Below are 23,901 nucleotides of genomic sequence, written 5' to 3'. Positions count from 1 at the left end.
GGAATCAACCTACCTGACTTCAGGCTCTACTACAAAGCCACAGTCATCAAGACAGTATGGTACTGGCACAAAGACAGAAATATAGATCAATGGAACAAAATAGAAAGCCCAGAGATAAATCCACACACCTGTGGACACCTTATCTTTGGCAAAGGAGCCAAGAATATACAATGGAGAAAAGACAGTCTCTTTAACAAGTGGTGCTGGGAAAACTGGTCAACCACTTGTAAAAGAATGAAACTAGAACACTTTCTAACACCATACACTAAAATAAACTCAAAATGGATTAAAGAGCTAAACATAAGACCAGAAACTGTTAAACTCCTAGAAGAAAACATAGGCAAAACACTCTCCGATATAAACCACAGCAGGATTCTCTATGACTCACCTCTTAGAATATTGGAAATAAAAGCAAAAATAAACAAATGGGACCTAATTAAAATTAAAAGCTTCTGCACAACAAAGGAAACTATAAGCAAGGTGAAAAGACAGCCTTCAGAATGGGAGAAAATAATAGCAAATGAAGCAACTGACAAAGAATTAATCTCAGAAATATACAAGCAACTCCTGCAGCTCAATTCCAGAAAAATAAACAACCCAATCAAAAAATGGGCCAAAGAACTAAACACATTTCTCCAAAGAAGACATACAGATGGCTAACAAACACATGAAAAGATGCTCAACATCACTCATTATCAGAGAAATGCAAATCGAAACCACAATGAGGTACCATTTCATGCCTGTCAGAATGGCTGCGATCCAAAAGTCTACAAGCAATAAATGCTGGAGAAGGTGTGGAGAAAAGGGAACCCTCTTACACTGTTGGTGGGAATACAAACTAGTACAGCCTCTATGGAGAACAGTGTGGATATTCCTTAAAAAACTGTAAATAGAACTGTCTTATGACCCAGCAATCCCACTGCTGGGCATACACACTGAGGAAACCAGAGTCAAAAGAGACACATGTACCCCAATGTCCATCACAGGACTGTTTATAATAGCCAGGACATGGAAGCAAGCTAGATATCCATCAACAGATGAATGGATAAGAAAGCTGTGGTATATATACACAATGGAATATCACTCAGCCATTAAAAAGAATACATTTGAATCAGTTCTAATGAGGTGGATGAAACTGGAGTCTATTGTACAGAGTGAAGTAAGCCAGAAAGAAAAACACCAATATAGTATACTAATGCATAATGTGGAATTTAGAAAGAAGGTAACAATAACCCTGTATGTGAGATAGCAAAAGAGACACAGATGTATTGAACAGTCTTTTGGACTCTGTGGGAGAGGGTGAGGGCAGGATGATATGGGAGAATGGCAATGAAACATGTAAAATATCATATGTGAAATGAATCGTCAGTCCAGGTTTGATGCATGCATGATACAAGGTGTTTGGGGCTGGTGCCCCAAACAAACTGGGATGACCCAGAGGGATGGGATGGGGAAGGAGGTGGGGGGGGGGGTTCAGGATGGGAAACACATGTACACTCATGGCAGATCCAAGTCAATGTATGGCAAAACCAATACAATATTGTAAAGTTAAATCAATAAATTAATTAATTAAAAAATAAAATTAAAAAAGAAACATACAGAAAGGATGAAAAAATAGAAAAATCATTTTATAACAATTCAGCTTAGGGTCACCGACTTAGGCAACATTTACCTATTAATGCTAAAAATGTAGGGTGAATGATAAGTATGAAATTTACCAAGTTCTAGTACTATGCCATATATTTTTATTAATTAAGTGTAAAAAAAAGCCAGAATATAGGCCATGGAAAAACCTGACAGATACTATTTTATTATGTGAACAACAGTGCATAACTGATAACGAGATAAATGACATGATGTGGCCTCCCACCTTCCCAACGAATTTCAGTGGGAAACACAAAGCACCTATGTAGTTCTCTTGCCGAATCATAACTGGAATCTAATTTCTAGAGAACCAGCTTGAAGAATATTTTACATGAGTATTGGCCTGGACACTTCACAAAGTGAAATGTACTAAAAGAAAACAAAGAGGGCAAAGAGAACTCATAATGGAAGACTAAAAAGTGAAGATAGCCAGATTTCATGCTTGTTCTTTGGCTGGATATTGAATTAAAAAGGGAAAAAAAGACCATAAAGGATATTCCAGTAAAAGTGGGAAAATTTGAAATACAGGCTGGGGGGACCTCCCTGGTGGTCCAATGGTTAAGACTCATGCTTCCACCGCCTTAACATCTAAAGTTATTAATAATTTTAGTCTATATCAATGCCCACATTTTATTTAAAAGGGAGGTGTTGTATCATTCCAAATATCCACTAGGAGAAGGATGAACTTTTTGTGGAAGAATATAAACATCGTCTGAAACTCAGCATTTTCTCATTTATAACAATTGATACTCAACAAAAAGTTATTAGGCACTTCAAAGGCACAGCTAGGTGACCACAAGTAGAAGAGGGGAAAACTTATAAAATATGTCCACCATAGGGAACATTTCTCATCTCACTTTATAAGGACAACATTATCTTAATATCAGAAATCTGACAAGAAAATTTTGAGGAAGAAATATAGACCAAAATTCTTTACTCTAAACAGCAAAGTTCTGAACAAAATGTAGCAAACCAAATTCAGCTGTGTGTATATTTATAGTATGTATATTTAGTGGGAAATTGGGGCCATACAATCATAGCAATAGTTGTAGAAATCAATATGAAAAAATTGTATAGCAATTATAACCTATAAATCATAAAAAATAAAGAGGGTAAATTTTCCTAATCTAAGTTTTAAAATCTACCAAAATGTACATAAAACATGCTCAGTAGTGAGAGGTTAACCTCCACTCTCCCATAGATCAGAAATGAAACAAAGATGAAACACGGATATTAACCCAGATTACAGGGCAATGTATATAGAAATTGCAATTAATTTAGAGAAAGATTATTAGTAATGATTTTAAAATTATCAAGTTTCTTACCATTAAAATCATCAAATGATAAAAGCTGATTATATTCCCATATTCCAGATAAAAGAAATAGAAAAGACTAAAAAGTTTATAAAAGCAAGAATGATATTAAGCACCTAGGGGGGAAACAAAACAACAAAAGATTTGCAAGCCAATCAGTACACTGAAAAATTTTGAGAGAACTATAAACCCCCCAAAACTGGAAGTATATACCATATTTATTAACACAAAGATAAAATGAGTCATGATGTTAAACCTTTCTAAATAGATCAAATATAACACTGATAAAAATCCCAGCAGGGAGCTTTGATAAATTGACAAACCAGTACTAACATTGTTTGGAAAAGTAAACAGCTAAGATCAGGAAAACAATATTAACAAAGCAGAACAAATTTGGAAGACTTACACTGCTACCTGTCAAAATCTGTTATAAACTTTCTAGACTAACCTGGAAACAATACACAAACCATTGAATTGCTACACATATGATTTTTGTGCTTCTCTCATCTGTGTTCATTAAGGATTGCACCCATACTGAGAGAGTCATTTCCTAGGCAGGTTGATAAGGAGTCTAGGGGTCCCCAAGGAGAGAGGGGTCTGGAATTCTCAAGGAGGAAGAAAGGACAAACTTTTTTTTCCTTCTCTACATTCCTTAGGATTATATAACAATAATGTGTCCTGCCTGAGGACAATCTCTGGATTAAACCTTCTGGCTAATTCTGTTATCTTAAAATGTAAATTATGGGAGTAGACCTGGTCTTTACAAGGATTATATAACAATAATGTGTCCTGCCTGAGCACAGTCTCTGGATTAAACCTTCTGGCTAATTCTGTTATCTTAAAATGTAAATTATGGGAGTAGGTCTGGTGAGGTCTTTACAACCTCCAGACATTCTTTGGATTCATTGGCAAGTATATAACTTCATTGCTAACACTAGCAAGTGGGTACTCTTTCTGCCCCCTTCTGATGCCTATGTCAGAAGCTTTCTCTATCTCCTTTATACTTTAATAAAACTTTATTACACAAAAGCTCTGAGCCATCAAGCCTCGTCTCTGGCCCCAGATTGAGTTCTCCTCTGGGGGCCAAGAATCCCGGTGTCTTCGTGTGATTCAACAATAACCTTTCAATACCATGAAATGGGAATGTCAAGACCACTGAAGTCGCTGTAAGAGAAACCAATCTAACCTTGGGGATGATATAGTTTCTGAGTTCAATGTCATGGGTCACCATATGGGGCAGACTGGAAGGGACCAGGTCAATGTATCTCTGGATCTCGTGGACCACAGCATCCGTGTAGGGCATGTGGCTTCTGTCCTGCATGCAGGGGCTCCGGTGTCTTCCAATCACACGGTCAATCTCTTCCTGGACCTTAGCTGATAAGAGATAGTATGACTAATGCAAAAAAGAAAAATGCATATCACATTTGCATACCAATTCAGGGATCAGTTCAGTTCGGTCGCTCAGTCATGTCCGACTCTTTGCGACCCCATGGACCTCAGTACACTAGACTTCCCTGTCCATTACCAACTCCCGGAGCTTGTTCAAACTCATGTCCATTGAGTTGGTGATGCGATCCAACCATCTCACCCTTTGTCATCTCCGTCTCCTCCCGCCTTCAAACTTTCCCAGCATCAGGGTCTTTTCCTTTTGTTTTGTTTTTTGTTTTTTTTTTCCAGGTGCTGATTTTATTTTTATTTTTTAACTTTACAATATTGTATTGTTTTTGCCATATATCAACATGAATCCGCCACAGGTATACATGTGTTCCCCATCCTGAACCCTCCCCACTCCTCCCTCCCCGTACCATCCCTCAAGGTCTTTTCCAATGAGTCAACTCTTTGCATGAGGTGGCCAAAGTATTGGAGTTTCTGCTTCAGCATCAGTCCTTCCAATGAATATTTAGGACTGAGTTCAGGGATACATGAGGCATTATGAAGGTATTCCAACATCATTATAAACATCAGTTAGGACTCCCCTGGTGGTCCAGTGGAAAAGAATCTGCCTGCCAATGCAGGGAGCACATGTTTAATCTCTGGTCTGGGAAGATTCCATATACTGTGGGGCAACTGAGCCCGTGCCTTGCAATTACTGAGCCTATGTGTTGTAACTACTGAAGCCTGTGTGCCCTAGAGCCTGTGCTCCACAAGAGAAGCCACTACAATGATAAGCCTGAATGCAGCAAATAGAAAGTAGCCCACAGTTGCTAAAACTAGAGAAAGTCCACATGCAACAACAAAGACCCAGCAGAGCCAAAACTAAATGAATAAATAAACAAAAATTAAAAAAAAAAAAATCAGTTAAATGCCCAGAACTACACCCAGACATAGAGAGAAAATGACTGTAATATAGATGTGTGCACATTTCCTACAAACTAGGCTTAAGATACATCTATACATATCTCTATATTAACATATATGATAAAACAAATGATGAACTGTTTCAAAATATAAACAAAACATAACCTCAAGACATTATAGTCCTTGCTGAAAGAAAAATAGGAATCAGATGTTAATTTTTAACAAAATAATATAGAGGTAGAAATGTTAAATTATACATTTTGTGTATTTGTACAATTTGCAATGATACTCTTTTCATCTTCCAATTTCCATAAGCCACTACACTGAGTATTCTAGCAGTTTCTTCTGAAATTGATGCTATATTTCTAAATAATAATTCACTGTTTCTATTTTTAACATACCTATTTCTAGACAATATTGTCCTGTGGGAGATGAGAATTTATTAGTATAGCTCCATCTCCACTTCATACAGAACACACATAATTCCTGTTACTCCATTTCCCCCAATATATTTAGATCACAACTTTTGGCTGTTAGAATTTCATTTTATCATCATTCTGACTACATAAACAAAGTTTCCTGATCAGACAACTATGATTATGTTTCATTTTTTGTATTTTCTTGGACTTAAATATGTCTATTTCATCTTATAAATTTCTGCATCTTGATCTACAATTATTTCCAAATACTGAGATAAATATTCCAAACTCCAAATAATAATTTTCCTTTTATAAGGAAATCTCAGATCATCAATTACTTCTCTATTGTTTGGTCTCTCCCTTCATAGCTGCTTTATCTATCTAATCCATTTTGAAGCAGATGTTTTCTATGCCTGATACCTAGCAATAGCCCTGACACTTTCATTCTCCTTCATGAGTTCTCAAGATTTCTGGAGCCATGATTTCCTATGACATGACTTCAGGCATTTGGATGAGAAAAGGGAAAGAGTGGGTAAAAATTTTGTCAAACACACTGGTCTGAAAACACCCTTTATAAAATCAATACCCAGTTTGATAGTTGCTCTTGAATTCTGATGCTGTTGTGAACTCTAATCCTTTATCTATGACCTGCTACATTTCTCTGAAAGTTTTTGCAATTTTCTCTTTTATCCTGGTGTTCTGAAATTTCATGACCCTCTGTCTTGAGGTGAATGTTTTTATTTCATTCACTCTGCTAGACATATCAAGAGAATTATCTATCTACATGGCAATATTTAGAGGTCTTTTCTCCAGAGTGTTCATGCTCTGGAGTTTTTCTCTTGCTGCTGAATTTCAGGAAGCAGGGTGCAGAACGGAGCTGAGTCTGAATTCAAGATGTGGATTCTTCCCTAAACTTTCTTCCATGCCACACTATTTCCTCCTGTCTCTGCCCAGTGTCCTGGGCGTAGGGCCTCTTAGATACCACTTCTGTAGAGAGTAAACCTCTCTCATTCTATTGGGGGAACACAGTGATCTGATAAAGTGAAAGTGTTAGTGTCTCAGTTATGTCCAACTCTGTGATCCCATGGACTGGAGCCTTCCAGGTTCCTCTGTCCATGGAATTTTCCAGGGAAGAATACTGGAGTGGATTACCTTTCCCTTCTCCAGGGGATCTTTCCGACCCAGGGATTGAACCTGGGTCTCCTGCATTGCAGTCAGATTCTTTACCTTCTGAGCCACTAAGGAGTTGTCAAAGAGCTGTGGCTAGATGAGCTACTTTTATCAGCCTTTGTCTCCCCCTATTCTGTTTGACACCTGCTACTTCTAAATGCTGAAACTTACAGTATGGTAGGGATATAAATAACTTTTCCTAATTATGTATCTTCCTTTTCTGATATTTAGGACACAACTTAATCTTCTCTGTGCTGTGCTTAGTCACACAATTGTGTCCGACTCTCTGCGACCCCATGGACTGTAGCCCGCCGGGCTCCTCTGTCAATGGGGTTTCCAGGCAAGAACACTATAATGGGTTGCCATGCCTTCCTCCAGGGGATCTTCCCAACCCAGGGATCAAACTCAGGCCTCCCGCATTGGAGATGGATTCTTTATCACCTGAGCTACCAGGGAAGTCCAAGGATACTGGACTAGGCAGCCTATCCCTTCTCCAGGGGAACCTTCCTGACTTGGAAATCAAACCGGGGTCTCCTGCATTGCAGGTGGGTTCTTTACCAACTGAGCTACCAGGGCAGTATCTTCCTTTTCCGATATTTAGGACACAACTTCATCTTCTCTACTGACTTCATTATCACCCCTCAATATGTCCTCTGTGTTTTAGAAATTTGTTTAAGATCTATCTGTTGCTGTTTCCTGGCCTCTTCTTGTCCAACTTTAGAAGACTAATTCTCATTTGTAATAGTTCATAGTCATTGTAGAGACATCCTGACACATGACAGGACATTGTTTCTAAATTGCTATGAACAATCATAGCTCTTTAAACGTAAATGTCTTATACAATGTTCTTCGTAAAAGATAAAATTATAGACTGCCAAAGTTCTTATTTTGGCAAGCACTGTTTCTCTATAACCAGACTTCTGGACTAATAAAATACCAGTACAGGCACCTTAAACCTGAATAGTACAATTTCTTGTGAATCTAAATTTTTAGATCACTTCCAAGAAAGTAGATGTTATATCTGGCTACCTCACTAAATTTCTAGGATTTCCATTTAGGCTTCAGTAAGGAGAGTATCCTGGAGAAGGCAATGGCACCCCACTCCACTACTCTTGCCTGGAAAATCCCATGGACGGAGGAGCCTGGAAGGCTGCAGTCCATGGGGTCTCGAAGAGTCGGACACGACTGAGCGACTTCACTTTCACTTTTCACTTTCATGCATTGGAGAAGGAAATGGCAACCCACTCCAGTGTTCTTGCCTGGAGAATCCCAGGGACAGTGGAGCCTGGTGGGCTGCTGTCTATGGGGTCGCACAGAGTTGGATACAACTGAAGCGACTTAGCAGCAGCAAGGAGAGTATCCAGAGAAGGAAATGGCAACCCACTCCAGTATTCTTGCCTGGAGAATCCCAGGGACAGAGGAGCCTGGTGGACTGCCACATGGGGTCACACAGAGTCGGACACGACTGAAGTGACTTAGCAGCAGCAGCAAAGAGAGCTTCCATTTTCCCTGCCCTGGCTTTAGAACATTGCATTTTCAGAATGAGGTGGTAACAAATTGGCCTTTCCATAATAAAGACATTATGCAGCCCCAGGCCAATTCATGCTGGGAGTGCCAGCTACACATGACCTCCTATGAAATCCAGATGCTGCTTTATTGCTTTTGTTATTTTCCACAGTGTTTCACTCCTGTCTGTCATCCTCCTGTATTATGTAAAGATGTCCCAATACCATCCCTTCGTTAAATCTGAAAACATTAAGCTGCTCAAACAGAGATTTACATAATTCTCGAAGAGCAAGAAGATGGAAAACACTTCGAGTCTCTTTTCAATATCTCTTCTGCAGTCACCCTGCTCACCATGTACCATACCTGTGACCTCTGGGTGCTTCAGCAGCAGGAGGAGCCCATATCTCAGAGTGGTGCTCATTGTCTCTGTCCCAGCTCCAAACAAATCAAATACAGTGGTTGTCAAGTTTTCCAAAGTAAACTCCAATTGTTGATTTTGTTTTTCCTAGGAATGATTTGATAAAATTGTTTGACAAGCTAGTTTATCAGAATTGCCCTTAATCCAAAATAGCTCATGGTGTTTTAGAGTTAAGGCAACATACAAATTACTTGGCAATTACAGGAAAAAAAAACCATTGTATAGAAAAACAAAATACTATAGATCAGTTGACTTAAATGTTATTTTCTCCTGCCTTATTCCTCATTTGCCTAAAAGTTCCATTCATCAGCCTCTTCTGCATTTAGGTAGTGGTTCAGATAGTAAAGAATCTTCCTGCAATGCAGGAAACTCAAGTTTGATTCCTGGGTAGGGAAGATCCCCTGGAGAAGGCAATAGCTTCTCCATCCCCCAGATATTGGAATGGCTACCCATTCCAGTATTCTTGCTTGGAGTATTCCATGGGCAGAGAGAAGCCTGGTGGGCTACAGTCCGTGATGTTGCAAAGAGGCAGACACAGCCGAGTGACTAACACATTCACTTTCAGGCTATGCAGCTTAATTTTTTGCCAGCAAGATATAAATAGAAACCTACTGGTACACTTCCTCTTTCTTACTCAAAACAAGTATTTGATAGATTGAAAGTGATTTCCGTAGAAATGGAAATCAAAAGAAAGCTGGAGTAGCAATACTCATATTGGACAAAATAGACTTTAAAATAAAGACTGGGGTTTTGCTGGTGGTCCAGTGACTAAGATTCTGCACTCCCAATGCAGGGGGCCCAGGTTTGATCCCTAGTTGGGGAACTAAATCTCACATGCTGCAACTAAGTGTTCACATACCACAATTAGAAGATCCTGCATGCCACAACTAAGACGTGGCACAGCTAAATAAATAAAGATAAACAAATAAATTAAATAAAGACTGTTACAAGAGACAAGGAAGGACAGTACATAATGATCAAGGATCAATCCAAGAAGATGTAACAATTATGAATACATATGCACCCAACATAGGAGCACCTCAGTGCATCAGGCAAATGCTAACAGCCATTAAAGGGGAAATCTATAGTAACAAAATAATAGTGGGCAAATTAAACTTATAGCACTGGACAGGTCATCCAGACAGAAAATTAAGAAGGAAACACAAGCCTTAAATAACCCATTAGACTAGATACATTTACTGTCCTAGATATTAATTGGGAAGTCCATTCTAAGGCACCAGAATACACTTTTTTGTCAAGCACACATGGAACATTCTCCAGGATCTCATCTTGGGTCACAAATCAAAACTCAGTAAATTTTAGAAAATTGAAATCATATCAAGAAACTTTTCCAACCACAAGGCTATGAGATTAGATATCAATTACAGAAACAAAATGTATAAAACACAAACACATGGAGGCTGAACAATATGTTATTAAATAACCAATGGATTGAACATGACTGAGCACACACCCACCACATTGCAACCAACGGTATTATACATGATACTATACACAGAAAATCCTAAAGATGCTACCAAAAAACTACTAGAGCTCATTGATGAATTTGGGAAAGTTGCAGGATACAAAATTAATACATAGAAAAGAAATCTCTTTCATTCCTATACACTAACAATGAAAGATCAGAACGAGAAATCAAAGAAACAGACTCATTTGCCATCACACCAAAAAGAATAAAGTAGCTAGGCATAAACCTACCTAAAGAGGTAAAAGATATGTACTCAGAAAACTATAAGATCCCAACCAAAAAATCAAAGATGACATAAACAGATGGAGAGATATATCATGTTTGTGGATCAGAAGAATCAATATTGTGAAAATGACTGTACTACCCAAGGCAATCTACAAATTCAATGTTCAGTTCAGTTCAGTCACTCAGTCATGTCTGACTCTTTGCGACCCCGTGAATTGCAGCACGCCAGGCCTCCCTGTCCATCACCAACTCCCGGAGTTCACTCAAACTCATGCCCATCTAGTCGGTAATGCCATCCAGCCATCTCATCCTCTGTCGTCCCCTTCTCCTCCTGGCCCCAATCCCTCCCAGCATCAGAGTCTTTTCCAATGAGTCAACTCTTCGCATGAGGTAGCCAAACTATTGGAGTTTCAGCTTTAGCATCAGTCCTTCCAAAGAACACCCAGGACTGATCTCCTTTAGAATGGACTGGTTGGATCTCCTTGCAGATTCAATGTAATCCCTATCAAATTACCAAGGGCATTTTAAAACAAACAAACATAAAAAGCACTTGACAAGTAAAAGAAAGCAGGCTGTTCTAAGTACTGAGTAGAAGGGACTGTTAACATGCAAAAACATTGTCCTTAGGCCAGTATTAATTTCACGATGCATTTGTAACCTCCAGTGGTCCAGTGCCATGTCTAATATTAAGTAATAAACACCCTCAAGGGAGACCAAACACTCTGAATGAGTATACTTTTTAGAAAAAGAGTCATCGCCTTTGACTTTACACAAGCTATAAGCTTGTCAATTCAAAACTATTCTGAAGTCAGTAAGAAATGCAGTGAACTCATAAAACAGTACTAGTATTTTGATTTCTTGAATTGGATTTGAAGATAAAGCCATTATGTGTACATAGCCTATCATTATTAGGCTATAGAAAATACTGCTGAAAGGAATTATATAAAACAATGTTGAAAGATTAAAGAAAACCTTATAAATAAAGGGCTTCCCAGGTGGTGCTAGTGGTAAAGAACCCACTGGCCAGTGCAGGTAGATGGAAGAGACACAGGTTTGATCCCTGAGTTGGGAAGATCTCTTGGAGGAGGGTGTGGAAACCCACTCCAGTATTCTTGCCTGGAGTATCCCATGGACGAGGGAGCCTGGCAGGCTGCAGTCCACAGATAGTACTGAAGTAAGTTAGCATGTATACAAATAAAAACCTTCCTTGATATAGATCAAAAGCACTCAGTATTATTATGATAGCATTACTGAATTAATGTCACAAAGAAGGCAGATAATAAGTTTCAAAAATCCATCCCTCCACTGAAACAACAACTGGCCATGCACAAAGTGTCTGAGCAACTACTTTGGGACTCTGAAAACTAGTTAGACACTTGCAGCTGATGTGCTTAAGTGCAGTGTCTGATAAATGTGACATCTCCCATGCTGACTAACATTCCTCATAACCCAGTTCCAAGGCAGACAGTTATAGAAAGTGTGGGCTGTATTTGTGGTGCAGCCAGCGGATCTCAGAACAGGAAACTGGACCACATTCTTCTACATTGGGATTGTGTGTTTGGATCACCAAGAGGCTGGCACAGAAAGCAGCCATTGTTTCAATATCCATGGCTTTCATTGAAAACACAAAGAGAATGCTTTCTTTTCCCATTTATATTTATGCAATGGCACCCCACTCCAGTACTCTTGCCTGGAAAATCCCATGGATGGAGGAGCCTGGAAGGCTGCAGTCCATGGGGTCGCTGAGGGTCGGACACGACTGAGTGACTTCACTTTCACTTTCATGCATTGGAGGAGGAAATGGCAACCCGCTCCAGTGTTCTTGCCTGGAGAATCCCAGGGACGGGGGAGCCTGGTGGGCTGCCGTCTATGGGGTTGCACAGAGTCGGACACGACTGAAGTGACTTAGCATAGCACAGGTATTTAAGAGAATCTCTGTAAGGTCACTATCTGACTATGGAGATAACAGAACAGAGAGTCAATTGACCACACAAGATAAGAAAATAGTCTTGGCAAAAATAATCTGGAAAAGTTACTACACAAAGGAATTAATACAGTCTTCAAATAAAAATAACAATTGTTAGAAGAGTGTAAAATATTATTTCCAGAGTTACCACATTATATTATATAAAACATGTAAGTATGGTCCATTAACAGCTGAAAAAAGATTGACACAAACCACTGTTGAGGAAACCCAGACACTGGACTTACTGGATTAAAAACTATAAGATACATGTCTTAGGTATGTGCAAAGAGAAGAAGGAAACCATGTATGAAGAACTAAGAATATCAAAAAAGTATAAGAACAATTAGGGAATATCAATAATGAGAACAGCATTGTAATAAAGAACCAATAGAAATTCAGGAGCTAAAAGTACAATACTAAAAATTTTAAAACTTACCAGAAAGTTTCTGGTATTGTACTTTTTATAATAAAAAGTAGTATACTGAAGTAAATCATTCACTACATCTAATCATTATAAACTACGTAGATAAATATCCTATTTATAATGGAATATAATATAACCATAAAAAGGAAGGAAATACTGCCATTTATGATTGCATGGATGGGACTTGAAGGCATTATGCTAAATGGAATAAATCAGGAAAAGAAAATAAAATATCATATTATCTCACCTATATATGGACTATGGGCTTTCCCAGTGGTGCAGTGGTAAAGAATCTGCCTACCAAAGCAGGAGACACAAGAGACCTGGGTTCGATCCCTGGGTCAGGAAGATCCTCTGGAGTAGGAAATGGCAACTTATTCAGTATTCTTGCCTGGAGAATCCCATGGACAGAGGAGCTTTGTGGGCTACAGTCCATGGGGTCGCAGAGTCAGATACAACTGAGCGACTGAGCACACACACATATGTGGACTATAAAATAAAAATCTGAACTCATAAGTGCAGAGAACACATTGATGGCTGTCAGAGACAAAAAGGGGTCAGAATGAATGAACGTGGTCAAAAAGTACAAACTTCCAGTTGTAAAATATAAATAAGTCCTGGGGATGTACTATACAGCATGATAACTGTAGTTAATACCTTATTGTAAATGTACAAGTTGCTAGGAGGGTAAATCTTAAAACTTCTTATCACAAGAAAAAAATGCAATTATATCTGAGATGGATGTTAATTAGACTTATCGTGGTGATCATTTTGCAATACATGCATATATTGAATCTTTGTGTTGTACATCTAAAGCTAATATGTTATATGTTTATTATATGAATTCTAAATTTCTAATTTTTATTAGAAATAAAAATCTACATTGTCTACAAGTCACTTAAGACCCAAATACACAAATATGTTGAATGTGAAAGAAGAAAAAAGATATTGCAAGATTGAGTAGACAAATAAAGTCTTAAGAAGGCCTGTCCTCAAGAGAAGCTAGTTAACCCGAGCCTCACCTGCTGGGGTTTTATCAGATACTAACTGACCTGAGGGTAGAGAAATATCCCATCCAATTAGCTCTAGCTGTGGGAGAAGTGAAATTCCCAGCTGTGGCCCACTCTCACTTTCCCGCCCCATCTAAGGAGGGAGAAAAACACTGAGGAACACACATGAAGTTAACAGTCTAGAGGCATAGGCTCACTAAAATTTTGCGACCCCTAGCAAAATCACTTTCTTGGTATAAACTGACAAGTTTATTCTAATATCCACATGGAAATTTAAGAGACCACAAAAGCCAAAACAATCTTCAGAAAGAACAACAAAGTTAAAGGACGTCTCAATTTCAAAACTAACTACAAAGCTAGTAATTAAGACCACCGGATGATGTGACACTGACATAAAGACAGAGATTATCAAAATAGAGTTGAGATTACATAAATAACCCTCCACATTTTGAGTCAACTGATTTCTGACAGGGATGACTCATGTGGAAAAAACAGTCTTTTCCACAAATGGTGCTCACAGACACCAGCTTCCAACTCCATATCTATGTCAATCCATTTTACTTTACACTCAATTAAGGTTTCTCTCTTCCATCCACCTACTCTTTCCCATCACACTTCTCTGCACTGCTGAATACAGCATATACCCATCTGAAATTCCCTCCCCTGTCTTTCAATGTGAATATATTATTATATTCACAACCGCTGGACATACAGGAAGGCCAGCTGCCTCAAGCCATTCTTTTCCAGTCCATCATACAGTGTGTGCAATTACCATGACCGTCTTCATATTACAGCATGATATTTTGTATTTTCTCAAAATAATAGGACACAACTTAGTGAATAAACAACAACTTGTTTGTAATTGTTTACATTTCACCTGAGGTGTTATTCTGTCTCTCTTTGGGTAGATTCTTATTACACAAAGAGCGGGATCAATTTTTCTACTTATCATGCACACAATATGTATTTAAACTGCTTGACAGCATTGCCTCCCTGACCATTAAAATAACTCTGGTAAATACAGAACTAGTCAATGAACCACAGAATGCACAATCGATCAGATAACTGAACTGTCATTAACATTTTACCTGCTCCATTCTGATTAGGAAACAATCAATATAGTCCCGAGGGTTGTTAATATCCAGGGATGCTTTGTGTTCCATTGCTTTCTCCAACACAAAACTTTTTAAATTAGCAACATTTTTAAGTACTTTGTTATGACTTCCTGGTAAATAATCAAAGAGTGCGGGGAAATTATTGCAAACCTAGGAGAGAAACAACTGTTTATTAATGAAGATCACTTTGATAATACTTCTATACCATATGCCAAAACCTTGTCAGAAATGGTATTATAAGTATTAATATAATATGGTCTCTGTATTGAGGGAAATTCTTATCTTACAGGTACATAATTTGCTATACTGATAGATATATATGAGGGAGAACATTCTGACCAGGTATCAAATATGATAATCATTTCCTATAATCATATATGTATAGTATAAAAGCACTGTTATAAAAGTTATCTCATTTTCTTATATCAACTCTTCCCTTCTATCATGAAATATGGGATGGCATGAAATACTATGACTCATATTTTGTAGATGACAAACAACAGAGGTTAAGAGAGTTTGGACAATCTGATATACAGCTCAGGGCTGGTCTCTGATGTTTCTACTGCTCTCTCATAGACTCAAACATAAGATCATATTTCAGGACTGAAATAATACTAAAAACCATGAAACTTAACTCAATGCAATAAAGTCACTGGTCCCCAGAGCAATTAAGTGACCTCTGCAAGGTCACATCATTGTCTTTTAGGTAGAGGGCAGAACATGTCAGCTCAGCAAAGGTGATGAGATTGTTGTTGGTTTGGTATAGGAACCACAAACCAACAACACCTGTGATGTTGGTTTGTGGTTCCTACACCAAACAACCCCAATCACCTTTGTCATCCCCAAAGCAATTACCTTGTCAGTTAAGATGCCAGCTGAAGCACCAAACACTCCTATCCTAGTCAGTGTCCCCTGGCAGTACTCTCCCCCTTGAAGGAGACATTCTTTTTCTTTCCAAACACAGATATTTCTGCCAACTTAATGTGCTGAAGAAGTCCTTAAGTGGTGACTGGGTGAAAAGGCTTGTGGGCAATGGAAGCTTTTCCAGAAGGACATGGAAGTCCTTCTACTGCTGTAGGCATGTTTTGGGGAAGCTACCAAAATAGTTTATGGAAAGTGGCTTTGGAAATTGGTGGGAAAACCACTGAACAGTGTCAATAGGACTGAATTACAGTTCTGTATTCTGGGCACGAATTTTCCTGTCTATCATTAAAGGGCTCCACCATTGTCCCCAGATGAGCCTTCCATGATGCTAAGCTCTGGGCAGGACTGTGCTTTTCACACATTCACCTCACATCTTGGTGTATCTGGACCTCATGGAGTAAAGAGCAGAAATGATTCCCAGAGAAGAAAGGACCTGGGCCTCACCTGAACCCATGGAGAGCTCAGAATCCTGAGGATTTCGTTCAATCTTTCCATTAGATCTAGAAAAACTGGATCTTTATAATCAAAACGGTTCTGGAAAATAATGGAGCAGATCACATTGCAGGGAGCACAGCCCAGGATGAAAGTGGGGTCACAGGGCAACCCTAAAGAATAACAAACAATTTAAACACGTCATTAAAACATATAGGAGACATTTGTATTTAAGATAACAGGTAAAGGTAATTTTAGAAACTCTAAAGCAATATTTTCGGCTTCCTTGTGGCTCAGCTGGTAAAGAATCTGCCTGCAGTGCGGGAGACCTGGGTTCAATCCCTGGGTTGGGAAGATCCCTTGGAGAAGGAAAAGGCTACCCACTCCAGTATTCTGGCCTGGAGAATTCCATAGATAGTCCATGGGGTTGCAAAGAGTCGGACACAACTGAGTGACTATCATTTTCACAAAGCAATATTTTACCAGCTAATTGCATTAATAGAAAGTATTCCACATGCATAAAATCAACATATCACTTTTACCTTAACCTGAGTAGGTAATTTCACCCTAGCTATGTAAATAATGGTTTTTGAAAAGAAAAAAGTCAATTAAAATCCACTGCTTTAATGTGTACTCTTTTCACGCAAAGGGCCGGTTAAGTTGAATGGGGGGAAAAAAGAAAACAGTTTAAAAGACTATTTTTATATCATTTTATAACCTATATTTATCAGTGCTGAATATTATCTGTTTGCAAAGCCTGTAGAAAATAAAGCACTGATAAAGAAAAAAGAGAATAGTTGAGAACCTCAAAATGCTTTACATAATGTATAGTTGAAAGAATCATCTCTAGAATCAACATGGAAGTTAAACAGAGATTGTAGGTGAATTCATGTATTTAAAGGAACAGATTTTAAAAAGCAGCAAGTATCCATGCTATATGAGAAAAAACTAATACAAATGAACAATGTTGGCCACCACAACATTCTAAAGCAAAAATCCCCCAATAAAAAACAAATAAAATAAATGAGAACAAGAAAAATAACTTTTTATAAAATGGGTTTCTTGTCTAAAATATGAATTGTTGTTATTGTTCAGTCACTAAGTCATGTCTGTCTCTTTGTGACCTCACAAATTGCAGCACACCAGGCTTCTTTGTCCATCATTATCTCCCTGGATTTGCTCAAGCTCATGTCCATTGGGTCAGTGATATCATCTAATCATCTCATCCTCTGTCACACCTTGCCCTCAATTTCCCCCAGCATCAGGGTCTTTTCCAATGAGTCAACTCTTTGCATTGGTTTGGCCAAAGTATTGAAGCTTCAGCTTCAGCATCAGTCCTTCCAAAGCATATCCAGTGTTGATGATACCACTTTAATGACTGAAAGTGAAGAACTAAAGAGCTTCTTGATGAAGGTGAAAGAGGAGAGTGAAAAAACCTGGCTTAAAACTCAACATTCAAAAAACTAAGATCATGGCATCTGATCCTATCTCTTCATGGCAAATAGACTGGCACAAACTGCAGCTACAAAATTCAAATATGCTAGATCCTTGGCAGAATAGCTATGCCAAAGCCAGACAGTGTTTTAAAAAGCAGACATCACTTTGCCCACAAAGGTCCATATAGTCAAAGCTATGGTTTTTAAAGTAGTCATGTATAGATGTGAGAGTTGGACAATTCTTTATTGCCTTCTTTAGGCTGAGAGCTGAAGAACTGATGCTTTGAACTGTGGTGCTGGAGGAGACTCTTGAGAATCCCTTGGAGAGCAAGGAGATGAAACCAGTCAAACCATACCAGGTGATCTGGTATTCACATCTCCTTAAGAATATTCCACAGTTTGTTGTGATCCATGCAGTCAATAGAGAAAAGGAAAGTTTAACCCACCAGAATAAAAGTTCCAAAGAATAGCAAGGAGAAATAAGAAAGCCTTCCTAAGTGATCAATGCTAAGAAATAGAGGAAAACAATAGAATGGGAAAGACTAAAGATCTCTTCAAGAAAATTAGAGATACCAAGGGAACATTTCATGCAAAGATGGTAACAATAAAGGACAGAAATGGCATGGACCTAACAGAGCCAGAAGATATTATGAGACGTGGCAAGAATACACAGAAAAACTATACAAAAAAGATCTTAATGACCCAGATAACTATGATGGTGTGATCACTCACTTATAGCCAGACATCCTAGAGTGTGAATTCAAGTGGGCCTTAGGAAATATTATGTGAAAAAGATACTGGAGGTGATGGAATTCCAGCTGAGCTATTTCAAATCCTAAAAAATGATGCTGTTAAAGTGCTGCACTCAATATAACAGCAAATTTGGAAAACTCAGCAGTGGCCACAGGACTGGAAAAGGTCAGTTTTCATTCCAATCCAAAAGAAAGACAATGTCAAAGAATGTTCAAACTACTGCACAGTTTCACTCATTTCACATGCTAGCAAAATAATACTCAAAATTCTCCAAGTGAGGCTTCAACAGTATGTGAACCAAGAACTTCCAGATATTCAAGGTGGATTTAAAAAAGGCAGAGGAACAAGAGGTCAAATTGCCAACATCCGTTGGATCTTAGAAAAAGCAAGAGAATTCCAGAAAAACATCTACTTCTGCTTCATTGACTACACTAAAAGCCTTTGACTGTGTGGATCACAACAAACTGGAAAATTCTTGAAGAGATGGGAATACCAGACCACCTCACCTGCTTCCTAAGAAACCAGTATGCAGGTCAAGAAGCAACAGTTAGAACTGGACATAGAACAATAGACTTTTCAAAATTGGGAAAGAAGTATGACAGGGTTGTCTATTGTCACCCTGCTTATTTAACTTCTATGCGGAGTACATCATGGGAAATGCTGCGCTGGATGAAGCACAAGCTGGAATCAAGATTGCTGGGAGAAACATCAATAACCTCAGATATGCAGATGACACAACCCTTATGGCAGAAAGTGAAGAAGAACTAAAGAGTCTCCTGATGAAGGTGAAAGAGCAGAGTGAAAAAGTTGGCTTAAAACTCAACATTCAAAAAACAAAGATCATAACATCTAGTCCCATCACTTCATGGCAAATAAATGGGGAAAAGTGGAAACAGTGACAAACTTTACTTTGGGGGGCTCTAAAATCACTGTAGATGGTGCCTGAAGCCATGAAATTAAAAGACGCTTGCTCCCTGGAAGAAAAGCTATGAGAAACCTAGACAGCATAGTAAAAAACAGAGACATTACTTTGCAACAAAATTCCATCTTGTCTAAGCTATGGTTTTTCCAGTAGTAATGTATGGATGTGAGAGTTGGACCATAAAGAAGTCTGCGTGTGGAAGAGCTGATGCTTTTGAACTGTGGTGTTGAAGAAGATTGTGCTGGAGTCCCTTAGACTACAATGAAACCAAATAAGTCAATCTAAAGGAAATCAACCCTCAATATTCTTTGGAAGGACTGATGCTGAAGCTGAAGCTCCAATGCTTTGGCCACCTGATGCCAAGAGCTGACCCATTTGAAAAGATGCTGATGCTTGGAAAGATTGAAGGCAGGAGGAGAAGGGCACAGCAGAGGACGAGATGGTTGGATAGCATCAGTGACTCAACGGACATAAGTTTGAGCAAGCTCCAGGAGATGGTGAAGGACAAGGAAGCCTGGCATCCTGTGGTCCATGGAGTCACAAAGAGTTGGACACAACCAAGGGACTGAACAACAACAATACACAGTTAAAAGCATTAGCAGAGTCAATGAAGCAGAAGCAGATGAATGTTTTAGAATTCCCTTGCCTTTTCTATCATCCAAAAAATCCTTTAAGCTAGGCTTCAGCAGTATATGAACTGAGAACTTCCAGATGAACAAGCTAGATGCAGAAAAGGCAGAGGAACCAGAGATCAAATTGCCAACATATGCTGGATCATAGAAAAATATGAATAAAATTTAAAATTTCTATTTCAAACATAAATCCAAGGTAAATGAAGCAGAAAAGGTAAATTGATGATTTTTTTTAAAATTATCTCCTTAGGAATTAAATGTTAATCATTTCCTTTCAGATCAAAAATTAATTATTTGGGCAGAGTTGCCCTATGTGAACATCTGGGATATTGTTCTGTGTAGCTAGCAACAGAATAGTATATTTCAATCAGTTTTAAATGCATCATTTAAATCAAAATTATCATATTTCCAATAAAGAAATCACATTAGAGGAAAAGTTTTCTTTTTTGGTAGGACATCTATAAAACAAAATTGCTGCAATGAAATAATCAATGAAAATTCATTATGTGGAATGATAAAATGTTCATATCTATAGATTAATAATTACTTGAATAAAAAATATACTGACAATAAAATAAATAAATAAATAAATATATATATATATATATACTGACAGAGTGACATCAGGAAGATGGTGTCCTTGCCCTTTTTCTCCCATAGAAACACTGATTTAGAAATGATAAATGCAATAAAAATTTTAATGAGGTTTTCAGAATCCAGTTAAGTGTTGCAGTAAGATAGATGAGTACACAGCTAAGAACAGACATATTAAAACTTATAAAAGTGCAATTTCATTTTTCCTGTATTAGCAACTCCCCCAACCTGGCACAACTCAATGCTGGAAGAGCATGGCCAAGGTGGTGACTACTCCATTGCAGGAAAGAGAAGGATGAAGCATGCATCCAATGAACTGACTTTTCAGGGGCCTCTTAGGAAATGGTTTCTGTCTTAACTAACTTGGGGTGCTCTCAGAACTATGATAGTATGGATGTCTGGGACCACTGAGAATAAAGGAAAGTGAGGATTGTGGTTTGCTATATATGGCCAGCATGGCTTGGTACAATCTAGAGAAAGTGAACTACTTCAGGCTTTTTCTTGAAGGGGATGGGAGAGGAGTAGAGCTTACATCTGGTACTCTGGCTCTTTGCAGGGCTACCCAAGGGAATGGTATCTGTCTCATCTGATTCAGGGTATTAAGCGGGAACTTGCTGCAGACAGACAACAAAGGGAACAAAAGATTACCTGAAATGAATTTGGCAAGCTTCACTAATTGTGAAATTCTACACTCAAGGCCTTTTTTCATACTGTTCATGAGGTTCTCAAGGTAAGAATACTGAAGTGGTTTGCCATTCCCTTCTCCAGTGGACCACATTCTGTCAGATCTCTCCACCATGACCCTCCCGTCTTGGGTTGCCCCAGGGGCATGGCTTAGTTTCATTGAGTTAAACAAGGCTGTGGTCCTAGTGTGATTAGACTGACTAGTTTTCTGTGAGTATGGTTTCAGTGTGTCTGCCCTCTGATGCCCCCTTGCAACACCTACCATCTTACTTGTGACATTGTACAGGAGACAGGGATCAAGACCATCCCCATGGAAAGGAAATGCAAAAGAGCAATATGGCTGTCTGGGGAGGCCTTACAAATAGCTGTGAAAAGAAGAGAAGTGAAAAGCAAAGAAGAAAAGGAAAGATATAAGCATCTGAATGCAGAGTTCCAAAGAATAGCAGGAAGAGATAAGAAAGCCTTCCTCAGCGATCAATGCAAAGAAATAGAGGAAAACAACAGAATGGGAAAGACAAGAGATCTCTTCAAGAAAATTAGAGATACCAAGGAAACATTTCACGCAAAGATGGGCTTGATAAAGGACAGTAGTATGGACCTAAAAGAAGGAGAAGATATTAAGAAGAGGTGGCAAGAATACACAGAAGAACTGTACAAAAAAGATCTTCACGACCAAGATAATCATGATGGTGTGATCACTCATCTAGAGCCAGACATCCTGGAATGTGAAGTCAAGTGGGCCTTAGAAAGCATCACTACGAACAAAGCTAGTGGAGGTGATGGAGTTCCAGTGGAGATATTTCAAATCCTGAAAGATGACACTGTGAAAGTGCTGCACTCAATATGCCAGCAAATTTGGAAAACTCAGCAGTGGCCACAGCACTGGAAAAGGTCAGTTTTCATTCCAATCCCAAAGAAAGGTAATGCCAAAGAATGCTCAAACTACCGCACAATTGCATTCTTTTCACACGCTAGTAAAGTAATGCTCAAAATTCTCCAAGCCAGGCTTCAGCAATATGTGAACCATGAACTTCCTGATGTTCAAGCTGGTTTTAGAAAAGGCAGAGGAACCAGAGATCAAATTACCAACATCTGCTGGATCATGGAAAAAGCAAGAGAGTTCCAGAAAAACATCAATTTCTGCTTTATTGACTATGCCAAAGCCTTTGACTGTGTGGATCACAATAAACTGTGGAAAATTCTGAAAGAGATGGGAATACCAGACCACCTGACCTGCTTCTTGAGAAATTTGTATGCAGGTCAGGAAGCAACAGTTAGAACTGGACATGGAACAACAGACTGGTTCCAAATAGGAAAAGGAGTATATCAAGGCTGTATATTGTCACCCTGCTTATTTAACTTCTATGCAGAGTACATCATGAGAAATGCTGGACTGGAAGAAGCACAAGCTGGAATCAAGATTGTCGGGAGAAATATCAATAACCTCAGATATGCAGATGACACCACCCTTATGGCAGAAGAAGAACTAAAAGGCTTCTTGATGAAAGTGAAAGTGGAGAGTGAAAAAGTTGGCTTAAAGCTCAACATTCAGAAAATGAAGATCATGGCATCCGGTCCCACCACTTCATGGGAAATAGATGGGGAAACAGTGGAAACAGTGTCAGACTTTATTTTTTTGAGCTCCAATATCACTACAGATGGTGACTGCAGCCATGATATTAAAAGACACTTACTCCTTGGAAGGAAAGTTATGACCAACCTAGATAGCATATTCAAAAGCAGAGACATTACTTTGCCAACAAAGGTCCATCTAGTCAAGGTTATGGTTTTTCCTGTGGTCATGTATGGATGTGAGAGTTGGACTGTGAAAAAGGCTGAGCACCGAAGAATTGATTCTTTTGAACTGTGGTGTTGGAGAAGACTCTTGAGAGTCCCTTGGACTGCAAGGAGATCCAACCAGTCCATTCTGAAGAAGATCAGTCCTGGGATTTCTTTGGAGGGAATGATGCTGAAGCTGAAACTCCAGTACTTTGGCCACCTCATGCGAAGAGTTGACTCATTGGAAAAGACTCTGATGCTGGGAGGGATTGAGGGCAGGAAAGAAGGGGATGACAGAGGATGAGATGGCTGGATGGCATCACTGACTCAATGGACATGAGTCTGAGTGAACTCCGGGAGTTGGTGATGGACAGTGAGGCCTGGCGTGCTGTGATTCATGGGGTCGCAAAGAGTCGGACACGACTGAGTGACTGAACTGGACTGAACTGAACACTCAAGGCCAGAGAAATTGCATCTTCATTTTCAAAAGAAAAAGATTTCAGAGGCCCCCAGAATCCCTAGCCAAGATACCTGGTGAGAGTTTTGCCTTATATAAAGACTGGGCCACAATAATGTGAAGCAATTATCCTCCAATTTAAAATAAATTAATTAAATTTAAATAATTTAAAACGAAGGCAGAATCAGCTGTGAACTACCCATTAAAAAAAAAAAGAAAGACTGGGAGGGTTGGCAATTTTTTTTTTCAAAATCCTGGATTTCAACATGAAGTCACAAAAACAAAAAGAAG

At 38.8% G+C, this 23,901-nt stretch overlaps 1 protein-coding gene across 1 annotated transcript in view; it reads right to left on the bottom strand.

The window, feature by feature from the left end:
* The window catches only part of LOC147344091 (cytochrome P450 2C9-like), a 54,747-nt gene that overhangs the window by 11,541 nt on the left and 19,305 nt on the right, over nt 1-23,901 (bottom strand). The window contains exons 4-7 of the mRNA XM_086378796.1: nt 16,366-16,526; nt 14,971-15,147; nt 8,714-8,855; nt 4,144-4,331 (exon numbers count right to left, since the gene is read on the bottom strand). Coding sequence (XP_086234922.1) covers nt 4,144-4,331; nt 8,714-8,855; nt 14,971-15,147; nt 16,366-16,526 — 668 coding nt within the window. The remainder of the gene's footprint in view (nt 1-4,143; nt 4,332-8,713; nt 8,856-14,970; nt 15,148-16,365; nt 16,527-23,901) is intronic.

Source organism: Bos grunniens, chromosome 26 (genome assembly GCF_055505025.1).
Source record: "Bos grunniens cultivar Pamir isolate PY7600 chromosome 26, Bosgru_T2T1.0, whole genome shotgun sequence".
Classification (NCBI taxonomy): Eukaryota; Metazoa; Chordata; class Mammalia; order Artiodactyla; family Bovidae; genus Bos; species Bos grunniens.
This window is presented reverse-complemented; position numbering and strand designations above follow the sequence as displayed.